Source organism: Bradysia coprophila, unplaced genomic scaffold, assembly GCF_014529535.1.
Source record: "Bradysia coprophila strain Holo2 unplaced genomic scaffold, BU_Bcop_v1 contig_583, whole genome shotgun sequence".
NCBI lineage: Eukaryota > Metazoa > Arthropoda > Insecta > Diptera > Sciaridae > Bradysia > Bradysia coprophila.
In genome coordinates this window covers 1205486-1220879 of record NW_023503823.1, presented here as the reverse complement: position 1 = coordinate 1220879, position 15394 = coordinate 1205486, and the positions used below count along the sequence as shown (strand labels likewise).

At 35.1% G+C, this 15394-nt stretch overlaps 1 protein-coding gene across 1 annotated transcript in view; it reads right to left on the bottom strand.

Annotated features, from left to right (window-relative positions):
- The window catches only part of LOC119083309 (frizzled), a 56551-nt gene extending 41265 nt beyond the window's left edge, over nucleotides 1-15286 (bottom strand). Inside the window, exons 1-2 of the mRNA XM_037192995.1 lie at nucleotides 14616-15286; nucleotides 14161-14438 (exon numbers count right to left, since the gene is read on the bottom strand). Coding sequence (XP_037048890.1) covers nucleotides 14161-14438; nucleotides 14616-14973 — 636 coding nt within the window. The 5' untranslated portion in view covers nucleotides 14974-15286. The remainder of the gene's footprint in view (nucleotides 1-14160; nucleotides 14439-14615) is intronic.
- Between the last annotated feature and the right edge of the window lie 108 nt (nucleotides 15287-15394).

Sequence of the window (15394 nt, the reverse complement as noted above, 5' to 3'; positions counted from 1 at the left end):
TAATTAAAGAAATAAAAGCAACTAGCCAGTGAGTCACAATCATTTTAAACGAACTGAAAGTTTCAAATATTCTTTCATCACCCACCTCATTGTATACGTATATGTAATGTAAACCAATTTGAATGTTAACGAAACCGAACGTAGCTCTCATAATATTGTTGGCCTATTAAATTTTCGCATAAAACTCCATGATATGCTAAAATGAAAATAAAACATTTCCAGAAACACACCATTTTCGTTTAATCAAATTCAAACGATTTCTTATGTTTTTTTCATTATCCGATTATTGTGGGTATTACAAGAATAAAACGCACCTTTCCAAATCTATATAATAAATGCAATCAAAAAATTTATGCTCCATGCTCGTCGTCTATATATATTTCAGTCACGAACAAACAAAAAACCGGATTTATAACAAGATTTTTTTTAGAAAACTTTTTTTTCTCGTTCGTTTTCATTCCTTTTCATTATTCTAATTTGAATTTTATGTCTGGCTCTTTCGTTGGCTCTGGTTAGAATGAGAATTCTCACTGATATATCTGTATGATAGATGTACATTCACAGACACAAAGCTCGTTTAAATTGAACAATGAATTAAGCTAGGTCTGGACGTATTCGTATATATTCAAACTTATGTAGGTATAAGACCAAATGTATAACATTATTCTGTACAACCATTTCCAGGCTATATGAAATACATGTAGAACACAAAATGTTTGAGGTCGTTAATATCTATAGCTAGTTCCAATAGATAGAGTCGGCGAAAAAAAAATAAACATTTCGGGTCTATGATCATAAAATCAATATTTATAACACATTAAGTATTCAATGTATGAGCTAGGCAGTTAAAAAAATGCTAATGTACCAGACAGAGTGATCGCATCAAGATTACAATTTGAATTGAATGGAAATGACATTTTTTTAACAATGAATTTCAGACAGCGATTTATGTTCTCAATCCCAGTAAATCAACAAGAATCAAATATCTGAGACGATTAATTCAAAATTCAAAAAAGATAAGAAGAATGTTTGCCGCTATGTTCCTTTAACCAATAATCCGGCAGGCCCAGACAGTATTAATAAGGATTTGTGGCGCTTTTTTGGGAGAATAAAGCATTGAAAATGACAGAGAATCTTGAGTATTCAATTCATTATTCATGTGCAGTGGGTGGACAGATATTATTGTCATTATATTTGGATCGGTAAATCTCTAATTTGTACAATGTGTTAAAATGAGCTGTGTAATAACACAAACAAAGCAAAAACAGCTGGTACTTTACTAGAATTATGAACTGATCCATCATCATTGTAATAATGCTACAGTGCTTGGTATGACAATCCATTGTTAATAACTGACCAAAACAATAACGTTCACTGCAAACAAGAAATTCAAGGAATTTCATACCGACTATATTTCAAACTGGGACAGTGTACGATCGCGTTAATAGTAAAATATTGATAGCATGTTCATAATTCACTTAAATTTCGTTGTAACAACTATACCGCACGAAATGTTCCGCCACATGGTTCTAATGTAGTCACTCATCTATATCATGGGATTATTTATTTTCCAATTAACTTATCTGCTGAGCCACAGAAAATATATTGCCGAAAATTTTTTTATTTTATATTTTTCTGGTTAAACAACCAAACCCGCTTATATTCGCAAATTTTAAAGCTGACGTTGGACATGCACATTATTAATCCTCTACATAAAGGAATTCAATATTTTATACCGAAACCCCAACCCCGATTTTCGTCACCCGGTTTTGTGGTGTACTTTATCCTCTGTAATTCTGGCTACCACTGTGTAAATAACGATTTTTCGAGATAACCGGCACAATAAAGGCCCGGATATATTTTATGGCGTGAGGCCCAATATATCTTCTCATTTATCACATGGTATGTGTATACATAGCAAGTACGCTACTAAAAGTATTTCAATAATTAGAATGACGTCACAGAGTTCTATGGGGCTTCGAAATGAACAAAGATTTTACAATCGGGGTGAGGGAGACTCTTTACCATTTCATCTTTTTATTCTAACTCATATTCAATGTGAGAGAGGTGCCGCACTTCTTGAACTCAATGGACTAAATCTTATTAAATGTAATGGGATCAGACCTCTTTGGGTGCCGAACTTCAATTTATTCCATTATTCTCATACGATTTAGTTCATTTAATCCAAGAACTGAGGTACTCCTCGGGAATGTTCAAAGGCGTCCAAAGAAACATAAGTTGAGTAATACGTTGTTGGTACGATTACCAGTGAAAAGTACTAAGTATGTTCGATTCTTCAAAATCTGTCGATTTAACTTTACATTCTTTATTTATTTCAAAATAATATGAAAATGAGTGCGTTTGAGTCCGTTTTCAAAATTGTTTTGTCCTCCGCAGTGACATTAGACCATACCTAGCAATTTACAATGTAAATTTTTCATCCCTTGCTACATACGAATACGAATTCGATAGATAAACGAGTGCTTTCAGAACACCGTGCCATTTATGCTATTATTTGATCTTGATGCTGTACAAGTTTGCCCGAGGGGGAAACACCAACAGAAAATCATTTGATACGAAGAATGGATGGAATTTTCTTCGGTGTTGTATTGCTGGTCGGATGGTTAGAATTGGACACTTGAGACAGATGTTGTGGTCTCAGGACCTTGTGTCGCTCACTGTCCTCGACCAAAGAATAAAAACAACTTTTGCATTTGTTGTGTTTATTGTTTGCCTTGGATTCGACAATCATATCCCACCATTCGCTCATATTCTCCATTCATTCGCCTTCAATCGCTCATATTTACCGTTCATTCGCTAATATTTCCCTGCATTTGCTCATATTTTCGCTTCATTCGCTCCAATGGCAAATGCAGCCCGTCCCACCATTCGGTCTTGTTGTTTCCCGCTCGAGTTTGCCAAATAATCTAGCTGACTTGAGCCAAATGGGCTGAGCAATACTAAGTTTCGAGAAGTATTTAAACGTAAAAATGTTTGTGCTTCCTTCAGCTCATAAATACAAAACCATCAATTTCGAAATCAAAACGATATCGAACGAAATGTATATAATGGGATAAAGTAACACATCAAACCGAAAACTTTTAAACTTTGTCTTAGTATAAATCAATATTCTTTCGTTTAACAACTCACATTAGCAATTGAAATACAATTGGATGTAAAAACGTTTACGCGCCACTCTATTTTCCAAATATTGGATGAGTGCCAACATTTTGCCGACAACAGCACCAGACACAATGTGACAACTCTCTAGATTTTATAGCAGAGACGAAAAAAATCACACTCCCGATACGACTCCACAGAGGAAAGTCTGGACTTGACAGTCGTTTGCCGTATAAATGCAAACAATTTGTGCTGCATGCTGCATGTAAATTGCCTGGAGCATACACAATCAGTCGTTAGTACACCACCAGCAACATTCACATTAAGCGGCTGCTTTTAACAGAAAAACTAACAGTTTCGACTATGTGTGTAATACATTGTGTTATGTATTTGTACCATAAAATGGTATTGTGTATGAGTAATCCTCGTATTAAATCGCTTTATAATTTAATGAAAAGCTCAATTCACAATTCCATAGCAATTGGGAAAAAATGTGCAGAATTTTCTCTCTGGTTTTTTTGGTATGAGAAATCGAATTAAGTAGCATGCAAGCAGTAAGTACGAACCAGTGCCAAGAAAATGTTGGTTTTATCACACAGACTAGAACATTAAATAGTAATTGAACTCTTGTGCAAGCAATCGGTTGTTAGCATTAATTGAATTTTAATTAATTAATTAGGTTTGACGAGATCATATGCATTACACAATCTGGTATGTCGTTAATAGGATAAAATTTTCAATTTCGAATTTATGGAGTTTTATGTTTCAGCAAATATGATTTTATTAAAACTTCGTAATGAGATTACCAACGGTGCTTGTGTTGTGATATTTGTTTTGCATATGAATTTCAATTCGAAATGAAATTATTAATTGGATGGGTTTTTTCTCCGAAAACAAACAATAGACAGCGAGGTTGAAATATTGCGGATGCCTTAAGTTGGCAGAACAATTTTTTTTGTTTGTTCTCAAATTTCCAATTAAATTTATTTTGTTCGAAAAAGTTGGCTCATTAGTTCGAAACCGATAAAAAATGGATTTCGAGAATTGTTGTGAAAAATTATTTGTTGAATTGGTGGTTGTTAAAGTTGGTTTTGTGAAAACCGTACATCAAACCTATCGAAACCAAACCAACAGATCCAATAAATTTTAGCAAAAATATTTCTTCAAACAAACAGTCTAATCCGTCAGCGAATTTCAATAATCTTCCTCGAATTATTGAGATTAGAACGCCACTAATGAATCAAATGTTTACTCAAAATTTAAAGAGTTTACTTAACACAAACTTTCGCTACAATCTTTCTCAAATATCCCAACCTTTCGTCTGTCCGCCTAAACTTTTAACACTTCGAAACAAAACCGTTAAATTTTCCGTCACAATATTCCGCCTCGTTAATCTTAATGAAACCGTTAGGCGTCACTTTATATCCACATACAATCCATCACGGAAAATGATCTCAACAGAGAGAAAATTTTCATCAAAAATAAACAATGGCAATGCCATTACAGAATCAACCGAAAAAAACGGTTCCCCAAAACATAGCTTAGAACGAGATAACCTCTGACTCTTTCCCATTGCGTTCTACAAAAAACGACGTGGTATTGTACAACATGTACATTGTGTTGTACATACAAATGGGATGTTCGTCTTAGTTCTGACGCTTTTAAATATTGATGGGTATTACGCCGTTATGTACATTTGCGAGAATATTACAGACAACAAAAAACACACCCGGACCGTTTATCACAACACCCTCATTATCAATCTTCATACTTCAACAGGGAAATATTTTCTTTTTATACCCGCCCGCCAATATTGATAAATTTTGTGTAAATACACTGTTATACGGTAACCCTTCGTCAATATCGACGGTGTACAGTGTTCATTCAATATTCGATCAATCATGTTTTTTCCGACGATATAATAAACGCGATATTATTGCTGGTTTTCCCTAAAAAAAATTTTTTATTATTTTTGTAAACCCAAAAAACATTGATCAATTTATGGTGCAATACATTTTGTCAAGCAATTTTTCAATAAAAACTTTTCTCCGATAGCAGTTATTTTGGCCAGTCGTTTATCAACGAATGAATAACTCATATTACATACATTTACATAACAGCCCCAACAGTGAGTATGGAATGACAAATTACGGAACTAGATTTGTGGTCGTTCGGAAGATTTATTGACATAATTCGATTCCATGGATGTTCATATTTCCTGGAATGTTTGCCGTTACAAGTGAATCGTCGAAAACTAAACGAGACTGTTAATCATAAACCGAAACACCACTATTTTTTGTACAGTTACACAAAAGCGAAGTTAATTATACAGCCACAAGGGAACTGTCACAAAAGAGGGACAGTAACGATAGTCAATACAAATTTGAAATGTGGATTTGAACATCAGGGATATTGAGTGATAAAAATAGCATTTGGTAATCAAGCCAAATCAACAACAATTTTGTTATTTACACGACAAGGGATAGAAAGTTGAAAAGTCCAGTTTTTGTTGAGAAGTGTGTTGATCCGGGCGAAGCCGAGGTCAACAGTCACACGAAAACGTGACTTTTCATTTTATCCCGAGTTTTGTAACGACCTGCTTCAATGAAGCAGCTACATTCAAGGAAAACCGTACTATTCATGTTTCAAGTTCAACCTTCCATTACAACTATCTTTTTCGGGTGTCTATTGACCTCAGCTACGCCTCGGATCTTCTATTAATACTATTACATGACTAGGGATAAAAAGTTGAAAAGTAAAGTTATCGCGTGCATTAAGTTGATCCGAGGCGTAGCCGAGGTCAATAAACACACGAAAACAAGATTTTTCATTTTTATCACGAGTTCTGTAATGCATTTTACATTTGGAAAACGTTTCTGCCACTGTTTCGATCTGTGAGATAGTGTGTAAGCATCGTACGATGCTTTTGCATTTAATAATGCTGTTTAAAAATAAACCACATCTCATCAGGCCATGGCGATAGTGGCAAAGAAAAGACCAACCTCTATGAAGTAGGTCATACCTTTTTGCATGTACACGTCTAGTGAATCATAAATGAAATGAAAGTATAGTTTCACATGCTTTTACATGCTGAGGTTGTTGAAAGTAGTGCTTGACAAGAAAAATACGGTTTTTGACGCATGTAGCATGTAAAGACTATTGAAATTAGAAAACTGTAAACTGTTGTAGGAACTGCCTGACTCTTCAGAAATAATTTCATATTTTGTCCTCTTGTCTAAATCCGAATTTCTTCCACGATTCTTTACAGTGTACACGCACAGATATAAATTATATTACCGTACATACACATTCACTCAAGTACGCAATTAATAAAAAAAGTCGACTCGACAGGTTAATCCTCTAATACCATACGATAAAAAAACCCACCAAGATACGAAAATATATCGGCATTTAAGCAGCAATTTGTGTACAGCCACTTACTTCCATAGACATAATTAATCGATTTTCGGTAAAAAGTGTCCATTTCAACGGTGGTTAAGGTATAATCGTCCAAACGTAACGATTAATCAAAATTGTGATGTATACCATTACAAAGTTTGAAGATATAAATTACTGGAAATGCTTATCCGTTTCAAGTGAATACAACTACAAATACACTTTAAACAAGCCATTATTACAGAACGCTTGCTATGAACCCACATAAATGGATAATTTTCATGTCTGCAATGTATATTGTACCTCATACCTCAACCTATTCTTTCCTCTTTCTTTAAGAAGGAAAAAAATGTCTGAACAATGGTTGCAAAAGCGAAAAAAAAGATTTTGTACTGACTATGAATGCATCTCAGCATAGTTCAGTCTGGTGTGGATATGGTGAAGATACAAGTTGCAAACGAAATTTTTATTGTTAACAAACTGGAAAAGGAATGGCGGTTGAGAAACAGCATTTTTTTTATGTATTTCTTGGTAGAAAAATATCAGTGGTATATTGTCGACATGTAAAGACTGGCAAAAAAATGCAGTGAATTTACAAACGCCCTAATGGAAGAAAAATGAACTTACGGTTTACATGCAAGGAATAATTTTGAGTTACTGTTACAGTTTAACCATGCAGCAACATTAAACACGAGCAATTTTATTTATTGTACGATCGTTCCACTTCCAGATGGGTGGATATTATACCAGTGGGTAGTAGTGGAGAAACAAAGAGAAAGCAACTTTTTTTACATTTATTTATTTGAGAAATAATAGCAAACTAAGTATCTACCGCTTCCGATGTATACCAAGTCTGCAGCCTCAACATATCACACTCAAAACCAGTTTCATTTCACAACCACAACAATTAATGTATATTGGAATCGGAACCAACTATACTTCACGTACATTGTACATACACACGTCTTTAACCTGCATCTTCCGTACCACATACACGATCAGTATACACACATCGATTGCATACATTGTTCGGAATAAAGTTTGTAATAAACACAGAAGTGTTATAAGAAAATCGAAAAGTGGTTAGGACAGGATGTATGAGATCGAAAGGTGTGGTATCATTATTTATAGTCTAACAAAGGTAGAAAAAAGTAAAGTTCAACTTTTTATCGGAACAAGTTTTTCAATATAAAAGTTTTAAGGAGGTGTGTGGAATAACTTTAAATGAGACGCTGCTGTATGTAGAAAGTATCGCTAGACATTATTCAATTCAATATGTATAATAATCAACAGGCACTGAAATCGATAGAACTGGAACAATATGAGGTGAAAGGTGATGATGGTTTTGAAAGTATATTCATTGATTCGAAACATATATGTGACAGCGCTATACAGTCGACATCAGTCAAATTTAGACATGAATTTGCTTCAGCTGTTCAAACAAAACTGATCGGTTTTACTGTGCGTGTATTTCACCCATACGAAGACGTATGGGTAGTTTTTTAAGAGTGACCAGCTGTAAAACATCTGAATCAAATTCATGTCTAAATTTGACTGACGTCCCCTGTATGCATACTATGCAATAATTAACAATTGTTTATTGTCGAACCATACGTAATACCATTGACATCGTGTGAATAGAGGAAAAACCGGACGTGGCTGGCTGGTTGAAAAGAGGGTGGTAAGTGTTCGAGGACGTCCGGTAAACATAACTCAAAAGGATTATTTCGTCAGAAAGCAACAAAACGGATGCTCTTGTATGTGTTTAACAAGCGTATGTGTAAGAACTTCGTCAGCAAAATAAATGAGAGCAGAGTGTGAATGTGTTCAACGTAAAGAATGGGAGTAATTTTCTAAATTATGTAATTAAAATCCAGTTGTTTCTATTTTAAAAAGTCTCATGTCTCTTTGTCCTCTGCATTGTGTAATTCAGTAATTTAAATACTCGTCTCAAAATAGTTGGAAATGAGTGTACACTGCACAAATAGAAATGGAAAGAGAACCGAAAACTCGATTCGATTTAATACACGACAATATATATAAAGCAACTTTAAACTTAATGTATTTTCGTTTAATATATTAAAGAGGTAGAACCATCCGACCATTTTTTTTTATTATTATTTTCAAATAAAAGAAAGACGAAAAAAAGAATAAGAAGACGACGACGATGTATAGGGTTCGGGTACAAATATATTTCGTTCGAGCCACACTGATACCCAAACGTTTGAGAAATATAATTTAAAACATTTTTCTCAACTTTTTATGGCAGGCAACATCATTCTTTTTCGAAAGATGTTACATATTTCATTGATAGAAATAAAAATTTATGAGTTTCCTTTCATTTTGTGCATTTCTAGGTATGGAGCTAGTGATATGTGAATTGAGCACATGTAATTGGCAGTAATGTAATATAACACAAGCTGCAGTGTACATGATGTTTTTGGTCAATAGAGAATGTTAGCAAAACGGCGGTAACTTTATAGCGGTATTTAAAACTTTAGAGATAAAACTAACGTCAAAAACGGTGGCGACATTGTGAATGCATATGATATGACGGGAAACAGGCAAATACGCCGACTGTTTTGAGACCCAAAATCAAAAGTAATTGTGAGCTGTACGTTGTTAACCTCTGTTTTGCGTGTCCCCTACCTTTTTAGAGTAAAAAAAAAGTTGTCGCGCTTCAACGGGAAGTGCTACAAACAGCGTCAGAAGTTTGAAGTCAAGTTCCCGGAACTGTGTTTTTGTTTTGTTTTGCCTATTTTCGCTAGATTTTCTAGTGCAATATGTCAAATGAAAGGTATTGACGAGACGAATCAGAATATTACAGTTGTAGGAAAATCTGTTTGACCAATCAGTGGCCATTGTCGAGAATGTCTGTTTTTCAATACTTTTTCAAGCAGAACTCAAAAATGGTGTGCGATATGTCAAATAAAAGGTATTGACGAGACGAAATAAAACATTTAATTTTTAAGAAAATCGGGTTTGCACATACAACAATTGGCCCGATGGTGGCCTCCGTGCATGTCCTACTAGTGATGTCAGGACAGCTACTTTTAATAAAAATATTGGCAAAAAATCGTGAAAAACTGCATATTTTCCTACTTTTCCTGTTTTCCCGCACCTCCCAGTAATTCGTAGATCTGATGTGTGAAAAGCACACGATTAAACTGGAAAAATCTATTCACTTTCCACTGTCATCTGCTACTAAGAATTCGAACCTATGAATTCCATTACAGAATATTGGTTCCACCCCGTTCTTGATAATTACAAAATAAATAGAAATTTCATTCGTACATTTACAACGGTCGCCGTTTCTTGACCGAGCATTATCGTTAGTTTTAGCGTAAGCGGTTTAAATTAGAATTGACAGTGAATTACCGTTGAAAAAGCTAACGTTCTCTAATATAAGAAGACGACAAGAAAATAAATTGAAAAAGTTTATTTGTGCATTGAAATCGGAAACAGTTTTTAAACAAGCAATGGATTTGTATTGACTTTGACGATAACCGTGCGTGTATTCAGTATCCAGCGTAAAATAAACAAAATGAAACGTATACACACCGAAAAAGCCCATCGATCAAAATATTTACCTTTTTGTCACCATTAAATTTCACTCAACAATTTAATTAAATTCCAATCAAAATCATAAACTGTCATTCGATGTCAATGAAAACAAAATTAGAGAAAATTTTTTTTTACGCCCGATCAAAGATAGCGGTACCGCGTTATCTACAAACAACGGCCGTACACGGTCGCATATCTTACACATCCATCCACCGCATTATGAAACATCCAATTTATTACAACTTTAAAAGAAAAAAACGTAAAACGAAATCTCCCTATCATTTTTGTGGTAATTAGATTTTTCTTATCGAAAATCCAATGAGGCACATAATTTTGACAGGTGATAACGATTTCCATTAGCACATAATTTCGTTGACGATATATACAGTCGATGGGAGGAGAGGCCGCACGACAAACAAGATTCCTATTATGGAAATGTGAAATATTGAGTGTGGGTGTTGGATATTATTCTGCACACATTGCCTTAAATCGATCTGTTAAAGACCGGAATAGGTATCTGGTAGGTATACCATGTGCCGCTTGATTGTTATAAATGCCAACGTTTGTGGTTATCTCAATTAATATTTATACCGTAATAATGTGGTGTACAGGTAAATAATATCGTCTGGGTGGATTGTATAACCATGGCAAGCGTAGTACGTTATCGAACTGTGCCACGGCGATCAATTACGTTGGTAAATTTACACCTTTAGTGCTATTGTGTTTGACGTTGATTTCACACGTTGTCAACGATTCACATGAACTCACTCGTGTTATTCTGATGGCAACTATAACATAACTCGATATATCGAGAGCGTATGTTCGAATGTCGTGTCAATAATTGTAAAAAAAACTTCTCTTTTGCTCTGCTAAAGATCAAGCAATCCCAAACTTTAATTCCTGTTTCCTGTTTGGTACACTTGCAAAATCGATTTCCAACAATCGGAACCATTGTTATGGGTGTTGACTTATAAAATATATGCCTGGAGAGATCGGGAGCCCTAAAGGCCACTATCAATTTAATTTTTGTTGGGATGAAGCTTCTGGTAGGCCTCTAAAAGTCGAATAATGACGTTTCGCGTAAGGATTTTGTGACTTTTAGAAGGAATGCTAAAGTCTAGTACTTCTCGAGCCTTTAGTTTTCAAAAAAAATGCACTTTTATGGATCAATGAATGGGATGGGGTTTGCCAAAAAATGAAGAACAAAAATCGAATTTTATTTTGTTTATCGATTTAACTGAAACAAGTCGCGTCAAGCCGTAACTTACTGACTCTAATTATTATAATTGCATGCCCAACATTCCGTAATAAGTGTCACCATCGTCATCTATCAATAAAAAGTTTTATCTCCATCAACCAATCAAATCACAAATCCATTACAGTTTCCGTAACCCGTAAATTGAAAACGTTCCACGGCGTGGAAAAGAAAATAACAGAAAAAAAACAGAAACGAGAAAATGTCGACAACAATACTCTCTCAGTCGATGTACCTCCAATGGATATTGATTCCAACATCAAAACACATGGATGGAATAACAAGATCGCAGAACGATATCAAATCCCATTCAATAGATTTCATTGTCGAGTTGGTGGAGAAAGAAACACTAACCGACTAACGTATATCATAATGGATACACTTATCGATGGATGTTCTCCGTTCTCGATAGAAACCAACTCCATTTTGCCGGAGTCATTTTTCTTTTGTACATCGTGGTTTGTATGTAACAAAGCCAATTTCTTTTCCTATTTTTTCTCTGCGTTGTTTATTCCAAACCGTGATAACTTTCAGTCCTCATTTATAATGTATTAAATAGCCCTATTTATGGCGGTGTACATAACTGATATATACGTTGCTACATTGATATTGTGTTTTTGTGTTGAATTTCATCTCTAAATGGGAATGATTATTTAAAGGAGCCGTATTTATTTCCAAAATAATGTTTGTTTATCGTCCTTAATGTCCTTGTTTGTTTTTCTGTTCGATACGTTTGGCAATTTCTATTTTTCGAAATTTTTCCGAGAATTTTTCGTATCATAACAGATGATTGATTCGGGCAAATGTTTGGAATATTTTCGCGGGGTAGAGCTACTTGATATTATTTCCATTATATGAAATCCCAATTTATTCCTCTTCCAAATATTTTATGCATCGGTAAACAGACGACCGCTTTCATTACGTCAATTAAGGCTATATCATCTGAGAGTTGTTTAGGATAATGAAAGCCTAATTTCCTAATTATTTTAGGAGACTCAAGTAATTCTTAGCAATAAGTTCTTTTGTTATTCGAATGAAGGGTTTTCCAATACTTTGTCAGACAAACAATATTTGAATGGGGATTGAAAGGATCGTCGATTTGTGATTCGGAAAATAGTGATACTGCCTCAGAATGAATGTGAACCCTGCTTACCCTGTCGAATGATTTGTGGAAGCTTTCCCTTTTAATGGTAAATTTTAGTCTTTTCATTCTAACAGAGGGCGTCAAGGCAATAGCGAACGGAATTCAGGACTAAATTTGCCATGACAATCGACTATTAGAGGTTTGAAACAAAAGGTGTCACGAGCAAGAGACACAAATTGTTTATCAGTGGAAGTACGATACGAAATCATAGACTGTCTGTACAAATGGAAAGAACAATTATTGTTTGTTACTAAATTTAAAAGAACCGTCGACTTTCTAGCAGAATGCAGAGAGTGACTTCACAAATTTCATAGAATTTGGTAGAAGATATTGGATAATTTTCGCAAATTTGATTGACGAGTGATTTGTAAGTCTCATTAGATTCCTAACATGATGGTGTGACAGTGTCAGCCTACGTCAATATTAAACAGAAACTTGTGACCTATCAGAAAAGTAGTCGAAATATTTGGTAAAATCAGAAACTCAAATTAAAAACTATCAGAAAAGGTTTATCATCTGCTGTCGCCAACGACGATAAAATGAGCAGTAGAATCCAGCAAGTGTCTTCATATGAAGCAAAATAAATTTTTAACTAACGAAGTACAAGATTTTCTATAAAACACAAGCCGATATTTCAATCGCAAGAAGTAACAGATGACATCGCTATGCACTTAAAGTTTTGACAGGGCAACGAAATATCGAATTGTGCTGAGATTACAAAGTTTTTGCTTGATTTTGAATTTGGTAGAACAAAATACGAAAGTCGTGAGATCAGCCAATCCCTCCACTTATATAACTCCTAGCCAGCAACTTGATTCAAAATTGGCTTGAACCTTTAAACCTTTAAGCTTAGGCTCCAATCCTTGAAATTTTTATTGGTAATTTTTGATTGCGTGGTACAGTTGTTGTACTTGTGTAGCAGCTTAAAACCGACATTTTAGTAGACCTCGAAAATTTTACTTTTTCTTCAAGTCTCACAAGAAAATGTAAGTTTGTTAATGGAAACAGAAACCCTTTAAAAGGTTGCCCCATTCACTAACAGCGAAACACCGCAACACAAATACGCTTTTCCCGAATTTGAATATTTTCCATGGTATTTCAAGGTAAAAACTTAATTCGACGGCCCCAACAACAATAATAACACCATCAGAAACATCATCTTTCCACCTTAATTATTCAAATAATGTGCTAAGTTATCTTGTAATTATCAACTTGTGTATTTCGTACCGTTTCCATGCATTAAACATAAACTAAAACAACTTCTCATACCACAGTGGCAACCAGATAAACTATCGCAGTTTAACATTGTCTTCGAAAAGGGTTAAGACGAGGGTAACGATTATTATGATTGGCACAGAGTTTGGGGATGTGTAGATGTGATAGCAAATTATAGCAATTTACACTTCGCTTGACTTTGCTGAAAGTTTCGAATCGTAGGATTATTTACGAGTACAGTAGACTGAGTGATTAATTTTTGGTGGTTGGGGCGTTGGTTTCATAGCAATAAGAAATTCGAACATTTTAATTGTTTTGCACCACACAGGTAGTAACTACCTTGTAGTTGCTAAGAGTTAAAATGATTGTTCTTTTTTACCGATTACCGAAAGTCGTCAACTTCACTTCTGATTCATTTAAAAGCAATATTCTGACTTTTACAACAAATAAAATTGAAATTTCTCACCTCTCCACCAATATGTAACGAATATCCTAGTCCTGGTGGTGTTTTCAACTGTACCGGACAAACAAATCGCATGTTCCGATGTGGTCCAACGAATCCGTTGGGTCGTCGAGTATGTGGTATTCCCAGTCTGGTGCCGACATTCGTTGCAGTCGGTGCAGCATTGGTCGTATTTTGAGCGACACAAATTTGGTCACCGCCACTTTCCGGAAATTTTGAACATTCCAAATTTTCCGGCCAGTCGAAGTCAAATGTTCGCATCACATGTTCACACATTCGCGCTAAATGAATAGAAACACAAAACGTTGCAGTGCAATGACAGCATTTTTTGCTTTCGCTGCAGCTGCAAGTTTCGTTTTTGCTGTCGAAAAATGTAATCCCATTCCCAGGACTGAATGTCCTTCATATGAGATTATGAATTTCAACTGCAAAAAGGAAACCATTTATTTTGTACGTACCACTTTCGCACAAGCTTCGACACGGCGGTATTGGTTGATCTAATATGGTACACAACGGTACATACACTAAACACAAGAAAAACTGTAGATCAGGACTACAGTCAATTTTAACTAACGGAGCAAATTGATGGACTTCATGTCCAGCCTCATTCTGTTGCGTGTGACCAAGCATATTTGGCATTATGGTCAAATTGTATGGTATGTCCATACATATTGGTATTGTGATCGGTTCACATTTACTATCTTTATACAAGTCGTGATTTTCAATGCTGCTCTCGACACAATAAGACACATTCACATAGCCCAGTAAAACACCCCCAATCAACAATAACATCAACACATTTTTTGTGCACGCCATTTTATCCAGCGGCAATGGAAAATGCACATCAACACATATAACCTTATGTTGTACACAAGAGCACTGTCGCGAACACTGATGAAGAAGTAACTTCTTTTCTATTTCGTTCACTGTTGAGATGTATCCTTTTTAGGTGCAATCAACGCGAACCGAAAATTATTTTTCGTCGAAACGGAGCACATAATAATGATTTTCTGTATAATTATGTGAACGGACGCGCTACAACACAGTCGAGAATGGCGTTTTTAATTTAATTATTTTAATCTTTTCTTTATAATTTTTATGAACCGACCGACGACAGTCTTCGACAAAGCACGGTAGACAACTAACGTCTTTCTCCGAGAACCGGTTTCAATATGGATAACTCAACGAAAATAGACAGAGTATTCGGAGTCTCTCTTTTTTCGCACTCTCTCGCATC